General features: G+C 37.9%; 1 protein-coding gene across 2 annotated transcripts; it reads right to left on the reverse strand.

Moving 5' to 3' along the window:
* Positions 1-228: 228 nt before the first annotated feature.
* LOC136699266 (sodium/hydrogen exchanger 3-like) lies at positions 229-20,686 on the reverse strand. Of its 2 annotated transcripts, none has more exons than XM_066673837.1 (16): positions 20,276-20,686; positions 12,058-12,360; positions 11,657-11,817; positions 10,607-10,685; positions 10,175-10,352; positions 8,892-9,112; positions 7,777-7,979; positions 7,239-7,328; positions 7,076-7,146; positions 6,828-6,957; positions 5,566-5,720; positions 4,642-4,759; positions 2,914-3,087; positions 2,740-2,809; positions 2,554-2,649; positions 229-2,095 (listed from the first exon to the last, which is right to left on the reverse strand). In XM_066673837.1, the coding sequence occupies exons 1-16, from the start codon at positions 20,517-20,519 to the stop codon at positions 1,824-1,826; spliced, it is 2,565 nt and encodes an 854-aa protein (XP_066529934.1). In that variant the 5' UTR covers positions 20,520-20,686; the 3' UTR covers positions 229-1,823. The 2 variants fall into 2 exon arrangements, with proteins under 2 accessions (XP_066529934.1, XP_066529935.1); XM_066673838.1 differs by lacking the exon at positions 20,276-20,686 and adding an exon at positions 13,749-14,228.
* Between the last annotated feature and the right edge of the window lie 409 nt (positions 20,687-21,095).

Below are 21,095 nucleotides of genomic sequence, written 5' to 3' on the forward strand. Positions count from 1 at the left end.
CCCGCTGTAGTCAATGACGCTGATTTACAGCTGTTGAATCCATTACCATTTGTGAAAACATTATCTGGTCAGCCGATGGCTCTATAATGCCAGGACTAGCCATAGTACAATGTTGTAAAGTAAGAACATGGGAAAAATAATAGAAAAAACCTCCAATACTCATTTACTTGAATAAATAATTAAGTTAATATACAATAAACATATTCATAAACAACAAAAAACTCACTCCTTACACCACAGTTTAATGCCTTATAAGTGCATTCATTAATTCATATTGCTAAGAATTTCATTTTAAAATGACAAATGATCACATTTTATTATTTTTCATTTAAGTATATCACATTAGAACAAAGCATGACCAAAACACATTGAAGATCACCAACGTGGAAAAATCACAATTAGTCATCAGGGTTAATTAGTGCATTAAAGAACACTTCTTAGACACAAAGTTCATCATGACCTATAGGTCAATAAATAAGCTAACAGTTTACTTCAAATAGTTCAGTACTGACCAACATACTACACTTCACAAAGGATTTAAAGAAATAGTCTTGCAAAAAATAAACTTTACACCTTCCACCAGATGTATTACATTTATCAGAAAAGTCCTAATTCAAACTCCATACAGTAGAAGGTGACATATACACAGAGACAGAAACCTTTAATATATTAATATCAAGTATGTTGCTGAAGGCAAAGTGTTGCTATGGATGTATTTTTGCTGAAGTGAAAATATTTTACTCTAAAATCATTTTTCATGGCTTCATTGATCACCATACACAATGTGAGGGCACAAGGCAGGAATACACCCTGGATGGGGCACCAGTCCTTCACAGGGCAAATCACACATTCACTCACACCTATGGACACTTTTGAGTCACCAATCCACCTACCAACGTGTGATTTTGGACTGTGAGAGGAAATGGTGAGAACACATCAACTCCTCACAGAGGGTCACCTGGAGCAGGAATCAAACCCACAACCTCCAGGTCCCTGGATCTGTGTGACTGCGACACTACCTGCTGCGCCACCTCTGGAAGAACACAGTAACGCCCTAAATAACATTTACAACAACAAAAATGCAACAGCTTAATATTTAGCAGGACAATTTTTGAAAAGTGCTCATTAAAAATGCACAACAAATTGTCCCTGTAACTGTCCAAGGAAAAGAATGAATGTACTTCAAAATGCACACAGGTCACACTAACTGACACCAGGTTAATTTTCTGGCCTGCTATCGAGTGTATTTACATGCACACCATTTTGAAGGACTTCAGAAAATCAGATTTTGGCCAAAAAGTATTCAATGGTTTTATTGTATTCAATGCCTCACACCTTGTGGAACCCAAATACAGAGTCTCACTAGAGGTGGTATTCAATCAGGATGCATATCCATGCCTTTCGTTTCGACAAGGTACAATGTGTCCCCACACTTAAGGGCAAGGCCTCCTGGTTGGTGTTTTCCATCATCTGGGGAGTCTAGATTCAGAGTCCCTCAGGCTGTGTGGTAGTGCAAGCAAACCATTGGTTCCATTACAACAGTGGCTTTAATCCAGTCTAACAATTAAAAAATCAGAGAATGATGTCTTCATGATCATGTTAATAACCAGATAGCTGTCAAAATATGATAGCAGTTGTGGTGTGCATGTAATGACACTCTACTAAAGTGCTACTATAAATGTCTCCACCAGGTTGAGACAAGAAAAGAAATACACTAACTTTTACAATCCAAACCAATATTTACATACACCTTAAACTCTCATAGACAATGACGAAGAGTTAAATACAACAAATTTGATCATAGGTTTCACCAAGTTTGGAGTCTACATGTGAGTATCATCCCCTCGAGATGTTTCCTCGCTGGCCTCCTCTGAGGAATCCGGTGCAAGAGGAATATCAGCCATCACGAAGGAGTCTGTGGAACGGGCGCTAAGCCTCAGAGGAGCAAGGCGCCTCAAGTTGTTGGGGCTCCAGGGAAGCTGGCGTTGTGCTCTCTGTGATGGAGCCACACTAGAATCAGTCTCTGCTTCTGATGTCCAGGGAGGAGGTGGGGTGTCCATCTCCGGCATGAATGCTGGGTTATCTATTCCACCAGCTACATGGAGGAGAAAAGTAAACTCCATTAATGAGAGATTAACTAGAGATTGAGGATTATAAATTCCGATCTTAAATTTCTTTGGGCGGTCATACACAAAGAAATTTGGAAACGTGTCAAGGCCCACTTTATCTGCTGATTTAAAATATTGATGATCTGGGGAGCCATCACATACGATAATCAGTCACCCCTAGGAGTGATATGAGGGACACTAACAGCTCAGTGATATGTGCAGGACATCCTGCGGACACATGTTGTCTCTCGCAGCAAGTATTTCAACTGCCATTTTTCAGCAGGGTAATGCTCACACACATTAATTTGGTAATACTATTTTTGTTTTAGTGTAGGTCCAGACCACACAGCATGAAACCTGTTTGAACTATTCCTTTGTTTTGAATCATATTAATTAATATTGATATTAACCATTTAACCTTTACATTTCTAATATGAATACTCACCTCCCACAGTGTATGGAGGAGCTCTCATAGGGAAACTGCCACCCGCAGCTGCGCCGTCACCACTGTAAGAACTGTCTGCTTCTGAAAACTCAAAATCTACAGGAGAGGATCACAAGGGAACGGGAATGAAAAATTCTACTCAGAAACACATGAACAGATGTTACAAATAGCAGGAAGATGTATTACCTTCATCTCCATATGGATAGCCTTTGTCTTTGTCCATATGATAGCTCCTGTCTGTCTTTCCATCAGACATCTGGAGACATAAACAAGGTTGTTAGAGAGAAGGCTTTTACATCTGCTTGTAATGTAATTATAAATGGGTAGAGCAAATTGTTTCCCATTTCTCAAAGTTCTTACTTTCTGGTTAGGCTCTTTCTTTGGGTGTTTTGTGATCTTCTTGGCAGGAGTGACACCCATCTTTGCAGATTTGAAGGATTCAAGTCGACTCCGCATGGTTCTCTGGAAGATCTCCTGCACTTCGTTCTCACTCTGGTTGATGGTGAAATCGCTGCGGCTGTACCTGTGGCGGTGCTGCGGCAAAATATTATTATTGTTATTATTATTATTATATGATTGCTAGGGTGGCACGGTGGTGCAGCAGGTAGGGTCGCAGGAGGTTGTGGGTTCAATTCCCGCTCAGGGTGGCTGTCTGTGAGGAGCTTGGTGTGTTCTAAGCGTGTCCTTGTGGGTTTCCTCCAGGTGCTCCGGTTGGTAGGTGGACTGGTGACTCAAAAGTCTCTGAATGTGTGTGTGTGTATTGCCCTGTGAAGGACTGGTGCCCCTCCAGGGTGTGTTCCTGCCTTGCACCCTATGATTCCAGGTAGGCTCTGGACCCACTGCAACCCTGAACTTGATAAGTGGTTACAGATAATGAATGAATGAATATATAATTGTTGCACTGACTGATTATTAGTATTCCTTGACACTGTTATGAGTAGCTCTTAAAAATTGACACATCAATTACATAAAAATAAAACTGCTCCGTAACACTCATTACTTTTTCATAATGCAACCATCCTGACTGATTACAGTACAAAGTAAAAAGTACAATATGGCTTCTGTTTTTTATAAAACATGAAAGAAAAAATGCTAGCCACAGATCTTTCAAGGATTCTGCCTAATTTGTGTCATTTATGTTTTATTTACCAGCACTACAAGATAATATCTGTACACTTTAATAGCACAGCAGATGTTTATCCACAACCCTTATAATGAGTGAATAACACAGATACTTAGAAATGCACCCATAGCTGATACTCACATTCATTTGTGCACACACAGCTTGTACAACCCCAGTTCCAAAAAAAGCAAATCCATGTTTTATTCACAATAGGACATAGAACCCCTATCAGAGTTTGAAACTTTTGATGATGATGGTAGGATGTTCAAAGTCACAATTTTATGCTGAGGAACTTTTCTGAATTTGTTCCACAAATTTTAGATCGGTGGCACGGTGGCGCAGCAAGTAGTAACACAGCTTCAGGGACCTGGAGGTTGTGGGTTCGATTCCTGCTCCGGGTGACTGTTGTCAGTTTGCAAACTGTTTCACTTCCATAATCTGATATGTTTTCTATGTTCTATTGTAAATAAAAAATATGGGTCTATTAGATTTGCTAATCATTGAATTCTGATTTTATTTCAATTTATTTTAATTTTATACAGCGTCCTATTTTGTTTGGAATCTGGGTTTTACTATAATCTCCATAATTAAACATGAATTGAAATGGGTCACACTGGAGTCGATGCACATGACTTTCAGCCCCCCAAGCACGGGGCTGTGCAGACATGGAATTGTGTTCTCTGGTCTAAAGGAAGTCCATATAACTATAAGATGTGTTGGAGTGGTGTTAGTGATCCAGAACTAATCAGCCTAACCTCACTAATGATTTTATGCCATCAAATCCTCCAAAGCATCTAGTCTACAGCCTACCTCACAAGGAGAGCACAGAGTTCCCATTTGATAGCATGCTGGATGAGAAGAGGTCAACATTTTAAGCTCACAGTGTATATACAGTGTATATTATTGTGATTTCTGAGGAGTAGCTATGCGAGATTACGTGTGAAGAGGTGGATGAATATACATACATTTTTCCTGCTCCTGTACAGATTCTGCTGCAGTAGATGGTGTGCATTGATGTCCTCACTCATGCCTTTCATATCTTGCTCGTGAATGTTCAGAGACACTGAAGGAACACTGTCCCGTCTGTGTGAACATAGAAAAGACATTCACATTTCATCTGGGCATTTTCTATGTAGTTATAAGTTATTTCTTCTCCAAGGTTAGAACGAACAGATTGACCTTTTAACAACAACAGTGGATGAATAAGTTATAGTGTGTCTCTCATAAACAGTTTCTGTTTACGCTCCCTCCTCAGCTCGCTCTCATGACAGCATCTAATGAACATACTGGTGCGTGTTTACACTTTTTTAGAGCAGGGAGACGGACATGGGGACATAAGGAAATGTTCTCAGAAAATCATAGATTCTAATGACACACTACTAATGTCACACTACAGTAACTACATAGTGTGTTTCTTTACATACAAACATGGGCTTCTGTAAGATAAAGGTCACTTAATGGTTCTAGGTATAGTTCTAGGAAAAATCTTTCATTTACATTAAATAATCATCCACAGAATCTTTAAGAAAAAAGTTCTTAACGGTTCTAAGAAAACATCCTAAATTAAGCTCTTAAAGAAATGTACAAAAAGATCATTCGAGGAATGCTTCCTACCCTCCTCCATAAGTCACATAGTGCAGTTTCTGCAATATCAGGCCAGGAGTAGTAATAACAGAGGGGCTATTTTCCCTATTATAGGTCAGTGGAGCATCAATATAATGCTGAATCTGTCGTTTTAAGGTCATAATTCTACTTTGTGTGTCCTTTAACACTTGCTCATTTTAATTACAAAAATTCCAGTAAAACTTTGCTTAGTAAAACAGATTTTGCTTCTCTGGCATTGCTTCAAATAACTTTTGGAACAGATATTTAATGTCAGTGACACTTACATGATGGAGGTCATTGGTACATTGTCTATGCCAAAGTCTAGCTCAGAGGTGATGTCTGGCATAACTCCAGAAAATTCCAAGCCATACTTCTTTTCAAAATCCACTGAAGAGCCTTCACCTTTCCGCAAGAAAGCCAGAGACCCACGTTTTTCCCCCTAATATGATGCAGCATTCAAGAAAGATGTATTACTTTCTTGGCAATGATTTCATAGAGTGCTATATAGATTGACTGGCCACTTTTAGGGACAGCTACACTCTATGCTATATTTTATCAGGTCTGCCTATCAGATATATGTACTATGTAGTTCTATAGACTATAGTCAGACTTTTGTGGTATTAATGATTTACATCTAGAAGATGGAGGGTGTAACAGAGTGGAAAGTAAGTAGACACTTTAAATACTCCTGCTGTGTCTGATCCACTTGTACCAACAAAACAAACTGGAGTCTAAGAGCAGTGCTAAGAATGATCTAACACCTAAATAAAACGTTCTCTGTGTGGTCCTGTCTGAATCCTGATCTTTCAAATAATGGGGATTGACTATAATTTACTAAATGTACCTATAAAATAATTGGATTTGATTAAATGAATTATGAATAAAGATATGCTTGAAGGTTCATTTTCTAAATTGTCCAGTGAAAGTAAATACAAATGACATAGAAAATGAATACCATTTAAATATTTTTACATTTAGTTGCCTTTTTAGCTTGAATCCAAATAGAGTAAGTATTTTATATCTTGCTAATCAACACACACAATCTAAAACTGAAAGTGAAAGTGAAAACCTGACAATAAAATATTTCTAACATGAAAATGAGCAAGTATATTATTTTGGTTTAATATGTATACATCTCATTCAACATAATATTCTTCAGTAAATCTCAGGAATAACAAAATACCATCAAGGTTTTAATGTCTCTTAATTGTCCAATACCTGAGAGGAATTATAGAAATGAACTTGTTTGCTTGGACAAACACTTCGCAGTTTGCCAGGTGAATGTTTTGAAGAGGCCCTGACCTAAATCCCATTCAACATCAATTGAACAACTTGAATATTTCTGTGCACCATTTCTGTCATTCTGTCTATTAAATGCTCTTTATTTCATTAAAATAATTTTACTGCAGTTGGGTAGTGTATTGCATTATTTGGATCAGAGGGAAAAAAGGAGGCAACTAAATGTAGGGAATGTATTAATTTTCTATCTAAGTATAGCATATATCAGTATTGTAAACACAAAACATATAAAATCATTAGTCCTAACCTCAGTAACATAATTAACAGCATCCTCCAGATTAAGTTTATGAAAGATGCTGAAAAGGTAGTCTCTGTTCTTCCTGGCTTCTGGCTTCATCAAAAACCAGGTAATGTATTTGTCCTCAAAGCGCTTCCAGCTGAACAACAGAACAAATACACAGATCAAGTCAGAAAATTGTAGGATATCCAGAAAGCACAAATTATCATCATGTTAATGATGCGTGAAATGGCCCAAAACCAAGACCCAGTGCTCACCCCCTGGTCCACCAGTTATCTCCAATGCGCCCACAAATATCCTCCATTGCAGCCAGAACATGCTCACAGGCCTGAGGCACAAACAATGTTAATCAGCTTCAAGAAAATTTTGACTGTATTCCAAATAACTATGTAAATACAAGAACCAGATGTTTGTTTTTACCCTGTTGTTCACTTTCGCAATAAGTTTCAGGTCAGATGAAGAAACCCTCTTAACTTTCAACCATTTGACAAGAGGTTTTAAAGTGAGACCCTGGACATAAAAAGCTTATGTTAGTACTGAAGCCAAAAAATGACTAATTTGGCTTTTAAATATGCTCTTTTTTTATTACAAGCTCCAAAATTAGCAGCAATATATCTGATTTCAATGACTGTATTATTATTATACACTATTTTTACCATTTTGAATAAGGAAACATATGAAAAATAATATACTTCACATGCTAGTTATCCTAGTTATGCTAGTTATTATTGTGACTATGATTAAACATTATAGTAAAAATCATTAGAAGCTACTAGACTGCATCCAATAATAAAGGCAGCAACTACCTTGTTTATATAATGATGGAAACACAGTACATAGCCACCTGCAGTTCCACATGCTGAGACACTTTACTGTGCCATTTTACTCTAAAAACTGGTGGTGATAAAAGGCCATCATTTTATCAGACGTTTTCTGTTCATTCTAAATTAAGCAGTACCTGAATTACGACAGTAAAGTACACCATAATGAGGGTGGTGCTGATCATCAGGTTCTTCTCTTTGATTCTGGTTTCATCCAGTGAAGTTGCCAAACCGTATGCTACTGCCCCTCGCAGACCACCATAGCTCATGATTACTTGGTCGATGGTCTCTAAGGGAACCAGTCTATACCGGTTAAGGATCCCAGTCAAGAAGAAAACCCCTGGGGAGCCAAAATGACACAAATACTATTAAAGGACAAAACTCATTCATTTATTCATTGTCTGTAAACACTTATCCAGTTCAGGTTTACGGTGAGTCTGGATGCTACACAGAATCACTAGCACAAGGCAGGAACACACCCTGTGGGGGAGCGCCAGTCCTTCACAGGGACACACACACTCACACATTTACACCTAGGGATATTTTGAGTAGCCATTATTTTAATCCAATAAACACTTTTGTTTCTTCTCCATTTTCTGATCTCCAGCCTGTTTGCTTGAAACCAGTCTAATGTTTTTACAAAGCTCCAGTGTTAGCAAATGTGTTAAAATACAAAGTCAGAGCTTTATGCTAGACTTTCTGTCTCTCTGCTCATGGTATCTGGATTTTTTTAAATTAATTAATTAATTATTATTATTATTATTTTTGATGATGATAATGGAGAGAACCTCCAAATGTTGAAAAGCATGAGGTGAGGGTGAGCATATTGCGCTATTACTTCTCCACAAGTGGGTAATACTGACATATTTTTGCTGTTTTGGATTAAGGTGGAAACATCCCCAAATTCAAGACATAGCTGACTGTATTACTACAAAGTGCTACAAAACTAAACTAAACTCGAGTTACAGATGTATTTCTGTGGTAATTCAAACAGTGAATAAAGACTTACAGACAAGTTAAACTTAGTACCACACAATTATAGATGTCCTCTTTTACTATAAATGTACAATATACAAACCATATTTAACCATACCAGATATGTATCAGGAAACTGTTTAAATTTCATGAATAAAATGTACCAGGAAAACAACAAAAACACTGCCAAATTAACTGTCAGTACAAATTTTAATTTTTTTTTTTATTTTTTTTTTTATTTGACAGTTCCAAGCTAATTCAACATGTACATACTCACCAATGAACCTGTAGACAACAGCAAATAGTATTGTGCAGAGGATGAAGCCAGTGTTCCACACCCAAATGACGCTGTCAATGGCGGAGAGACCCAAGAAGACAAAAATCATTGTCTCTGAGCCATTGGCGAACACCTTCATTGCATAGCGCACAGCAGTAACAGATTTTTCATCCATGTTTGCGTTCACATATTTCTGACAGCATACACCACAGAAAGTAACCCTATAAGAGAAAATATTTGTCAAATATTTAGATGCACTGTAAACACAAGTGAATAAATACTTGTCAATTCAATGTCAGTTAAATGCAATTGGCCTCTGTGTAAGCAAATAAATGTATGTCCAAAAGGAGGACTTTGCAGAAGGAAAAACTCCCAAATTCTTAGCTTTTAATGTAAGTAAATATAATGAAATTATTCCTAGTCATCCTGGACCAGTACATTTGGTCCATCTATTCATGTTTTTGAGTGATTTTGTTTTTGATGCTGTTTGATGCTATACTTTCAACACTCGAAAAAAGCTTTATGTCCCTCACAACTACAATTTAACTATGAGAATATATCAGATTCCTTTCAGTCTATCATATTTTCTCCATTCTCTATTGGGTTCAAATTCTTCTCATTTGTTTGAATTCAATGTTTAAAAAAAAAAAAGCACAAGCACATTTTTTAAATGAGGCACAATACACAGCAGCCAGTGAGAACCCAGGTCATTTACATATCAGGGGCAGGTGTGGCTTAAAGTTTAACCAGATTTTAAATTGGTTCCTGGGACTGGCAGGGAAAAAATTGGTTTGGTGGGATTAAAGGAAAAGTAAACATAAACTAAAGTATCTCTTCTTATTCATCTTTGTCTTCTTCTTCTTTTTCTTCTTAATAATATTAATGTATTAATGTATAATTAATTCTTAAAAATATTAATGTATAAAACAGATTAGGATTATTTTTGGTATTCAATACCAAACATTTGTTAAAATTGGACAAAAATAAAAGAAAATTTTATAGTATGGTTCTTTAAATTTATACTCTAACAGCACAGTCTTTTTCCTTATTTAACCCTTTAAGCTACAGGGTAATTATTCAAATATTATTATAAAATCTCATTATTCAGCAACCATAAATAACGCTTTATTTATTTATTTATTTATTTATTTATTTGCAAACTACTGTAAAACGTATAAGTACAAATGATGTTATTTTAGTAAGTGATCTAAGTGTGATCATAAAAGTCAGCAACTGAATGGTTAAGACAAATAAATACAGATCTTAGCTGTAGACTTTCTTACGAGAGAATAGCAGAGAGTGAGAGCATATCGGCTGTCAGGTAAGACAGGTATCCCAGAACAAAGATGAACCCAGCCTCAATTATTTGGACTTTCCCTGTGTACTTGGTCAACAGCGAGATGATGATGGCGAATATGACACCTATCAACCCTCCTCCAAATGCCACCACAAAAAATGAGACTGAAAGGAGAGAAAAGAAAAGAACAAAAAGACATAACTTACTTTATGTATTTCTGTAGCTTTTAACAGTTTTAGGTAGTATTTAACTAATCAATTGGTAAAGATTCCCTTCAGTGCCCCCCTTTTATAAGAATATTCTGAGCCACCAACCCCCACCCCCCCAACCCCATAAACCACTGTCTTAAGCACTCTGCCCAATATGAGACTGAAAATAATTGAGAAGGACATTTTCAGATATTCATAGCTGTCCATACCTATGCCTTTAATGATCTCAGCTGCATTGATCCTTGGGCCTCCCAGAGACACAAAGGCATCAAAAACATTGTACAGCACCTGTGTGAACAAGAGAGAATGCACCAGAGAGCTTCAAAAAATACACCAGAGGACTTGATAGTGATACATTCACTGTACACTTGATTTATTTCTTCAAAATGACCACATATTTTACAGGTGCATAATCACATATTGTATCCTGCTGAGGGTCACTTTCTACGCTGTATATCACTGATCATTTTCTGATTTGATCATATTTGCAAGGACCATTTTCATAATTGAAAACTGATGAAGAGTTAACAAATGCAAACTGTGTATTACCAGATGTCCAAAATCATTAACTGTACGCCAGCAAGGTGAATATACAAGGTAGATCTTTCCTATAAAAAGGCTGGTGAGAGTAGATTGTAACACTAGAGAGGCACCTAATTGTGCTTTTCCATTGCATGCTACCTACTTGACTTAGCTTGGCTCTACTCTGCTATTTTGCCTTTCCCATAGGCAAGTCTGGTACATGGTAGCCAGAATCCTGCTTGCTCATAGTTCCAAATGTAGTTTGTAAAGACCTTCAGTACAAACTAAGAATTTGTAAAATCTCCAAGCTACAGTAATGACTATATTTGTTTTATCTGATAAATTAAATTACGTGATGGTCTTTTGAAGCTATACAAATGCTCCTTGGATTGGTGGACAATGAAAGACCCCATTGAGAGCTGTAGAGAGCAACAAGGAACAAGGAAAAAACTGTACTGCTCTGTCTGAACTGGGGCATGGAGCCATGTCCAAAACACAAATAAACAACACGTGAATACACAATGAGTAAACAACGCCTAATGTTACCGCTGTTGTTGTGGTTTCCAAAGCTCATAGCTCCCGTTAAACATGTTACATGCTTTATTTCGAGGCTGCTAGTGGAAAAGCTGCCAGGGACCATGGACCAAAGAGTGGATAGAGCCAAATAGAGTTGAGTGCAGTACATACCATAAAAGCAATAAGCTATTTTAACTTAATCAAAAGCAGAAACTACTAACCACTGTGACTCCATCATTGAGTAGTGACTCTCCAAACACCCAGATGAAGAGCACCTCATTCACATGCACCTCTTCAAACACAGCAATCACAGCTACAGGATCTACAGCTGCAAGTAAGCTGCCGAAAAGCAGGAATTGCAACAGTCCTATTTGCAGGTCGCCTGATGGGCAAATGGAAGTGTGATTATTTACATGTACAATGACAAGATGCCACATGTTATTATCATTAAAAATATTTACAGAGGAAGGCAAATGTAAAGTTAGGAGTCTTGCCTATATTGTGTGGAGTGTTCTAACCTCAGAGTGTTACATGGAAAACAGTGGGTGTTATGATTTACACTAAACTATCATTCCTTCTAACTGCAAGGAAAAAACAGTTGCTCAGAATCTCACAGACATACCCATAGCTCCTCCAATGTAGCAGCCCCAGAGAGACAAACCCACTGCAGCTGCATTCCAGACTGTCCCAACAACAGCGTGGACCAGAATGGCGCCTAGATTGCTAAAGAACAGCTTGTTGGGCATGAAGTATCCTGTGTCCAGGATGATCTGTGGCAGGAGGAAGTAGAAGAAGTTCCTTGGTGTCAGTTTGAAGGTCTGTGCCTTGTCTGCCCCCCAGACAATCCCGCCCAGAACAAAACCACAGAGAATGAGAAGGCCACTCTCAGGGAAGAAGCTTTTGAGTCGGGCATTCAGTTGGGCCACTGCAAAGAGTCAGAGGAATGCATTAATTTTATGATTCACTTAAAAAGAGGGTTCTTCTAGGGTTAAAGGAAGACTATGTAATATTTTACCTTAAAATTACAGCTATAGAATCATTGAGATGCTTCACTGACCTGTAATTGGAAAACTGTACTATGTACATTTTGGAGGATGGTAGGAAACCACTACCCTCCTTCTCCCTCCATACTGACTTTGGTACCCAAGTGGGGAAACCAAGGGGCAAAAAACCCTGATCTTACCTTGTGTTCCTTTAAGGCAATGGCTTTAGTTAGAACAATATTTCTATATAGAACTATTTCCATTCTGAAATTAATCTTTATCTGATGATATGGTTCTTAAAATTCTTAAAAAAAAATTAAAAAAGTGCTAATATGGTTCTATATAACACCGTTTTTTGAAAACAGGTCTATATAGCACCAAAAAGTGTTCTGACATTGTTATGGAGTCTGGCTTGTTACAACAGAAGATCCCTTTTTTAGTGCTGTATAGAACCATTTACACCATATTCTGCAGGATCTGAAGAACCATTTCACCATGCAGCTGGTTCTGTACAGAACTCTTAGTAGAAATATCACCTTTACTGATGAAAGGGGGTACTGCACTGTCAACCCTATTTCTACTGCTACATTGATAGAATATCACTGGACCTATAACAAGACTTTTATCTTTAAAGTTTTATTTTATTCTCTACACAAGTGTCATTATTGTACTTAGGTGTCTATGGCAGCATGACTAGTGGTGCAGGTTTCATTGAGAAGAGCATTGTACCCTAGTGCTCTCATTCATTCTCTCAAAATTAAAATAAAAAACTGTGGAAACATTGAAGAATATTGGTCCAGTCTAAGGAGCACAAATGCTAACAAGGATGCCAGACAATCTGAGCTAAGTACCTTCTTGTCCTATCAAAAATCTGGCTACTATGATCATTTTGATTGAACGTAGGGGTAAATTTACAGATATATAGGTTAGACAGGACTACCACAAAGCAGGTATGATTTAGGTAGCAGGTCAATCCAGCAGTGACACTGAGGGGTTTAAATATTCCAGCAAAAAACAAAAAAACAATGTCACTGCAGCACTGAGAATGATACACCACCCATCATACCTGATTTGTAGTAATCATGTCGGGGTCCTGACCATTGAAGAACAGGGTGAAAGGGGACAAACAAACCATGCACAGTGAGAGATGGACTACAATCTGTAGAACTACAATGTGCTCCAGGGAGGTTGTCATAATGCTAATGCTGATTGGTGTGAGCACTATTGTATTAATGATTTCAACACTTAAGCTGTTGGATATTATATTACCTTTGGTAGCACCTTTATTCAAATGGTGTTTATGTTCAGTTGCTTAGTCAAGGACACATACCAGAAATCTTTGCCAGTCCAGCCACCAGAATCCAGAGTACGACCATGTATGGAGTTTCCACGTGATGCCATTTTACTGTTACTATAAGGGCATTTGTGTTGTTTGTCTCTATGTGATGATGTTGGCTTTGCGATGGCTCTTCACTCTGTCCTCCAGTCAAAGTACTACACAACAGAAATACTGCTCCCACAAAAGCTACATAGGTAGAACTAGGCATTGTAACTGTTGAACAAAGACAAAACCTTATTTGTGCAGAATCTGGTTCAGGTATTCAGAATGCAGCTAATATATAAGATAAGATAAGATTGGATAAGGTGGCTGTATGATCCAGTGGTTTGCAGCAGTTACGTCCATGCAAGCCTCTGAAGGTATCCTGTCATCCAAATTGTAGAGAACTTCTAGGACTTCTTTTATTCCTTAGATTGTAGTTTCACTCGTAGACTCTTATTGAAGATAATTCTGACTCAGTTTCCTGTTTTTCTTCATTACTCTGTCAGTTAATCCCTCTTCCAATCACTCAAACTCCTTTTTCCTGAATGCCTGGTCAGTCCTTGGTCAGTGAGGGGGCAGTGGTGCGAGAAGTGTTGACGCACTTAGGCCTTTAAGCCATTTGTAGCGTAAGAGTGGAGGCTAAGAACCTCCTCTTGGCACCCAGGAGTTAGTGCGTCATGTTCAGTGAAGTGAGCTTTAAATTAACTGAGTACCTAGTAAAACATAATGATTATCTTAAATAAGATCATTGCATTTTCTTTTGCTAGTGTGTTCTTATTCATTTGAACAGTAGTATGTTGATAGTGCAACTGTATTTATGTTAGAAAAAAATAAGATGGAGCCATTTTGTAGGTGCTGTTCTAACAAGCAACTTAAATATTTTTCTAGTGTCTGATACTGATGTTAAAAATATAAGGCTGTGCTTATTTAATGAGTAATATATAAAGTCTGATGCTTGATACTTGATGTCTGCAGAGTACCTGATATTGGCCCATTTACTTCCTCAAAGTAGTTATTATGACAATTAATAAATGTGAAGAGCCACAAACAAGCTTCATGCAAACAATGTCAAGTTAGTGGGTGGTTATTCATTTTCTTTCATTAAGCCTTAATACTTTATGTTCACGATCAGTAACCATAAAAATCGCCATCTTAAATGATCTAAGTTGGGGTTTTTTTTTGTTTTTTTGATGGAACACTTCTTTAAATTCTTCTTGCTTGCCATTTTCAAACTACTTAATTTTTAGGTTATTTTTTGTTAAATGAAATGACATTTGGCATTTGGCGCAACAGTTACGCTAAAATAACAAAAGAGCAGGATGATGTTTACATTTTGAATTACAATTATTGGTATTGTAATCTATTCTGTACACCTAAGACTTTGTATTAGCAAGTGGTCTCTTGTTTGTATCTAGCACTAATGATAATATAGGTGTACTTTATTGGGGGTTAATTCAACATTCGGCAGTTTTGAGGTAATATAAATGCCAGCTTGTAGTTTTTGTCATGCAGAGCCAAATTGGCTAACAAAAACTCAAAGAAATGCAATTTATGAACAGGGTATATAAATTGTGCGATAGCAAGGAAAACACTAAAATATGCAGGACAGGGTGTAGTCTAAGACCTGGGTTTAGACTGCTATAAAATGTGGAGAACACATATTTTTCTCGTCTGTCCATTGTTACTTTTATCTCAAATCCAATGAAAGGAATTTCAGAGATCAATTTACGACTACTCATTTTTCTGTTGCTATTTTTAGGACAAGACTGTGCTAACAGACTGTTACATTGATTAATCTTGGCATGTGCTGGGGCTTTTTTGTGTGCCATTGTTCTTGGTGTATACAAAAAATGGTTTTGTTTTGTTTAGTGTTTTACAAGACAAAATCCATTGTCTTTTTTATACAAGCAGAGCCTTTGTATGCTGACATTGCATTTCATTATACCAAATATATTGTGTGTAAACTCATAAATGCACAAAGCCTCTCTGTTGTCATGGATGACCTTGAAGCAGACTAAGCTAAGCGCTAAAATGATTCAACAAACTTTCACAGAACTAACTCTCTGTTAACTCTCTGTTTGTCAGCGGATACGTTGTTTTAATGATTGACGTGTCCAGTGTCAAAGATTTTCAGTATCTCCATTCTCTCCTCCTCCCCAACCCCCCCTCCTCAAAGGACTCAAGAGAATGTGCAATGGAGAATCCCCAATGATACGTAGTTTATGCCACTGTTTAATCTGGATCTGCAAAACCGTCCTGCTCTGCTCTAGTTCTTCTCCCCAGTTTGCTCTCTGTCAAAGGCTGCAAAGAACAAAAACAGACCTTTTCAGCACACTCTAGAATTTTGCAACCTAACACCTCTCTACTAAATCACTGCAATACTGTCAGTGTGATTTTTTCTTCTTTGAGCAGAAAGCCGGTATGCTTAATGTTACGGACAAGACATCAATGTTCTCAGATAAAGAAATATTAATATACATCACACCACAAAACATACAAGTTATGCTGCTCTACAAAGAACGGTGGGAGCAGAAAAAGTCCTCAAGAACCATTTGACTGCACAGCAAGCTTTTGTCCAGTGACTTAAATAAGCATAATAGTCCTTGCGGGTTAAAAGGACCAATAATGTCCCTTTCACACATGCACGGTAGTGTTATTCAATGCTGAGGTACTGTCCTGAACGCAACGGGGAGGGGGATGGGGGTGGTTTTCTGCCCCTCTCCAGAAGTTACATAGTGCTGCTTCCACAGTTGCTGAGTCTGGAGTTACAAAGAGAGAAGCTATATTCTATTGCAGGTCAATGGAGTATCACGATTCTGAAACTGAAGTTGTAATGCAAAAAATATTACTTAGTGCTACATTAAGTTTAGTGGACTGGTTTTGAATCATTCAAGAAGCAACTGGGAAGATGTTTTGTATCATTAGCAATGCTCTATTGATAATTACAGTATATTCTATTTGTGCTCACAAAATGTACAACAAAAAGACACTAGAAAAGTGCAGCTCAAGCTGACTTCACCTGGCATCTTGCACTTCAAGGACAGGAAAATTACTCAAGCAAGGTCTTTAGTTATTTAAAGCCATCCATTATTAACCAGGGGTATTTCCACTGTACTAACAGTTCCGGGCACTGAGAGTAGACTTTATCAGAGGAAAGAATCGTTACGCATTAACTCACTCCATACACGGGCTAACGTTTTCAGTGGTGTCCAATGAGGTTTAGCAACAGTGGATACTGAAATCAATGGAACTGCTCTCAGTAGCCACATATTTGCCTGTAGTGTTGTTATCCAGACTGCGAGCATATATCGGATCCACTGGCATAAAATGCTGGCACACCACTGACTGTAGACCACTGCTGGTCCACAATCGGACCACTCAGATTACTGTCCTGTACAGGATATATATATATATATTTTTAATCTCCTCAAACAGATTTTAAAATCACAGAGACTTTTATTCTGGAAAACAAACTAAAACAAATATTACCAACAACTATGAGAGATGAGTATGGCTGATATAAAATGATTATGCTAAAAATATAGATAATAAATAATTATTATTTAAATAATTAAATAATAAATCATTATTATAATAAATAATAACACAATAACTTAATGAAGGGGGAAAATGTAAATTGGACTGTGAATGTAAAAGTGCTAAAATGTGGCATTTTGTCTAAAATTCTGTTTAATCAACAGCGGTCCGCCCAGAAAACGATGTGCAAAACAGTAGTGGACCTCCAACTTTGCCCTCAGTGGGCCAACAGTGGTCCTCCGTCTCCGTGCTATCAGGATAATGCTAATAGGTGACTAGCTAGTATGATCCCAGACTGCTCAGATTACTGTTCTGTGTACAGGATATAACTCATTTTAAATCTCAAACAGATTTTTAATTGGCAGGGACTTTTATTATTGAAACAACACCTAATACAAATATTACAAACAACTATAACTATAATAATGAATATGTCTGATATAAAATAATTATGCTGAAAATGTTGACATTGTGCTGGACTAAAATTATATTCATTCATTCATTCTCTGTAACCGCTTATCCATATCAGGGTCACGGTGGGTCCAGAGCCTACCTGGAATCATTGGGCACAAGGTGGGGAATACACCCTGGAGGGGGCGCCAGTCCTTCACAGGGCAACATAGACACACACGTATATTCACTCACACACTCACACTTTGGAGTCATCAATCCACCTACCAACGTATGTTTTTGGACCGTGGAAGGAAACCAGAGCACCCGGAGGAAACCCACGCGGACATGGGGAGAACACACCAACTCCTCACAGACAGTCACCCGGAGCGGGAATCGAACCCACAACCTCCAGGTCCCTGGAGCTGTGTGACTGCGACACTACCTGCTGCGCCACCAAAATTATATGCTAATCTAATTTATAAAGATTAAAAAAATAAACTAATGAAGTAAAAAATATAGTAAATTGGATTGTGAATGAGACAGTGCTAAAATTTGGCATTTTAGTCTGGAATTCTGTTTAATCACCGGTGGTCCACTCTGAAAACACTGTGCAAAACGCCAGTGGGCCTCAAACTTTGACCTCAGTCTCCTTGCTGTCAGGGGATGTTAGCAATATAAACATTACTTTGCTAATTCTGTGGCTGCCACCTGCATTTTGAGTTTCAGAATGACAGAGTTATGAATACAAACACGTTCAGTCACAGGTAATTTAACCAGTCACAACATAGATATGAACAGATTTTGAGTTTCAACATAGAAAGTATTACTGTCAGTGTCTGTGTTTGCAAAAATCTGCTTCTTATTCTTTTATCTTAAAAATTAAGGTTACTTAACGGTTCTTGGGCTACACAATCGGTTCTAGGATGGAAAAAGTTGCACTTTATGAAAGTGGCCGCTGGGTGGCAGAAATAACCATCAAAATGCTGCCTGAGCTCAAACACCTACCTGTCGATAGATAGATAGATCCCGATGTAATAAAGAGCAATTAAACGTTAAGCTCTGTGTTGTCCATGTCTTCATTTCAATGCATAAAAAAAGCATACAATACCCTACACATTATATAATGTGGTTGAAGATAACCCCCACCCCCCAACCATTTATTTAATTGATTCAAGTGAAATCAGATGATTAAATCAATTTAGAGCTTGTACAGTCTTCATAGAAAATTATCAAATTATATTTGATGGAGCAATTGAGTCACCAGACTCAATATTAAATGTGAGCTAGAGAATAAAGCCCCTCGCCCCTTCCATCCATCTACCTCCATAATGCTTGGGGTGGTATTTCTGATCCAAACCAGGTATACAACTTTTACCTAACCTTAGTACTATTCTAGTGCCAATGTATTTTCACAGCATGTGTGTTGCTACCAGGCCATAGCCTTTTTTGGCCATTTTCATTTACTTAATGTTTTCGTGATTAATTTTGAAATACAAATTTAAAAACTACATGAATATATGAATACATGAAGTTGTTTTTCACCTTCTCCTTTGAAGGTATCATTTTAAAGTTATGAGGTGTTGCCTAACCCCAACAAAACAGGTGACGCTTTTACATGGCATAGTAAGTGTTGGCATTGTAGACTCAACACGTAGAGCCTTAAGGATTATGAAAGTGTAGTTTTCTCCTTTCGTGAAGAGAGACACACAGAAACATTTGCTCTGACGTGGGAGGCAGGCTCTGAAAGAATTCTGACTCAGTCCTCTACTGTGGAGCGGGAAGGTCACTGGAAAATATTCCACATTTGATACAATCATTTCAAGTCGTCGCTGTCCAATTAAAAACACGTGTCTCCAAAAAGCTAACTTTTTTAGGAACAGGGAAAGACTATTTCTCTGACGGTAACAGTAAAAAATAATAAAAAATAAATAAATAAATAAAAACAAAACACAGATAACGAGACAAAACACTGACGCTATGAATCCAAAACCAGAGAAATCAGCATATTTCATCCTTACTGTGATTAATCATAGCCGCGCTGGTCTAATATTTCACGTGAGTAAATGGAAAGAGTCGCTAAATGTAGCACGGACACTCAGACAGTGCTGTTTCTGTAAATTGGATGAATGTAAAGGCCAAAACAAGCATCCCTTTATAATGAAATATTAAGAACAAACTGCTGAAAGTTCCGTTAGTGTCAGCAAGATATGATATGATATGATATGATATGATATGATATGATATGATATGATATGGGCTTTGGACAAGAAGGGTGCTGGTTTGATCCCCACAATTGTCAGGAACATCCATGGATGTCAGGAACTGAAATGTCCTTGAGCAAGGCCCCCAACCTTCAAAATGCTCCTTGGGTACTGAGGGTGTGTGTTTGTGTCTGTGTGTGTTTGTGTGTGTGTTTCCTGACACAAATGAGTTAATTACTGAGGTCAGATTCTGTTGTACTGTTGTACAATAAACTCATAGCATGATTTCACATTCACATCAGAGTTTCTTGAGTTGAAATTTCTCAAAATCATTACATTACAATGAAACAGGAATGAGTCCAATGAGAACTGAGTAATAAAATCAAAATGTCAGTATAGTCTTACCAAGTTTACAGAGCCAGCAGACTAGGATCCATAAGGCCACCAAGTAAGGGGTTTCTACATGGTGCCATCTCCACGTGACGATGGGTAGCGTTGTGACACTGGAAGCATTATCACTCACGTTGGTTGGTGTTGTACTGCCAGTGGAGCTTGACTCACTTCTGCTCATTAATAGATCAGCTCTGCACAGTGCACTGAGTACCAATAGAAGGCCAAGCTGCAGATAAAGTCGGGGTAACAGTGCCATGCTGAAGATACAAGTATTTTAATCAGTTCAACGTCTTTTTTACACCCTTTCTGTCACTTGCTGCCTTTAACTACAAGCGTTTCCTTGTCCAAGTCTTTGTCCAGTCAAACATCAGGCTATTTTCTCTCAGTGAACCATTTCTTTATACTTATAGCAACTATTCTTCCATATACTCTCACTCAATGCTGCTGTCATTCACTGCAGTATGTATATAGCACCTGTGGTCATCCCTCCTTCATCCATGGCTCCTCCCCCAGGCCAATAGAGGCTCAGGTGAGGATTAGGAGGCCCCACCTCTTCACTATCACCTGTAGCATTACAGGTGCAGCAGCAGAAGCACAGACTCAAGGCTTCTGGACTCAGTCCAGTGGATGCAGAGCCCCAGGCTGGTCTCTGTATTGTTGGTAAGGCCCTTTTTTTATGGCCCTGTGCTTAGATCAGTTCAAGTCTCTATAAGCCTTTAAGGCAAATATGATAATGAAGAAGATGGTGATGATTAATAATAAAATTATTCTTACTGCATACATTAGCATACATTGATAGCAGAGTTCTGTTTATCAGACAGACTTAAAGCAG

Source organism: Hoplias malabaricus, chromosome 6 (genome assembly GCF_029633855.1).
Source record: "Hoplias malabaricus isolate fHopMal1 chromosome 6, fHopMal1.hap1, whole genome shotgun sequence".
Taxonomy (NCBI): Eukaryota; Metazoa; Chordata; class Actinopteri; order Characiformes; family Erythrinidae; genus Hoplias; species Hoplias malabaricus.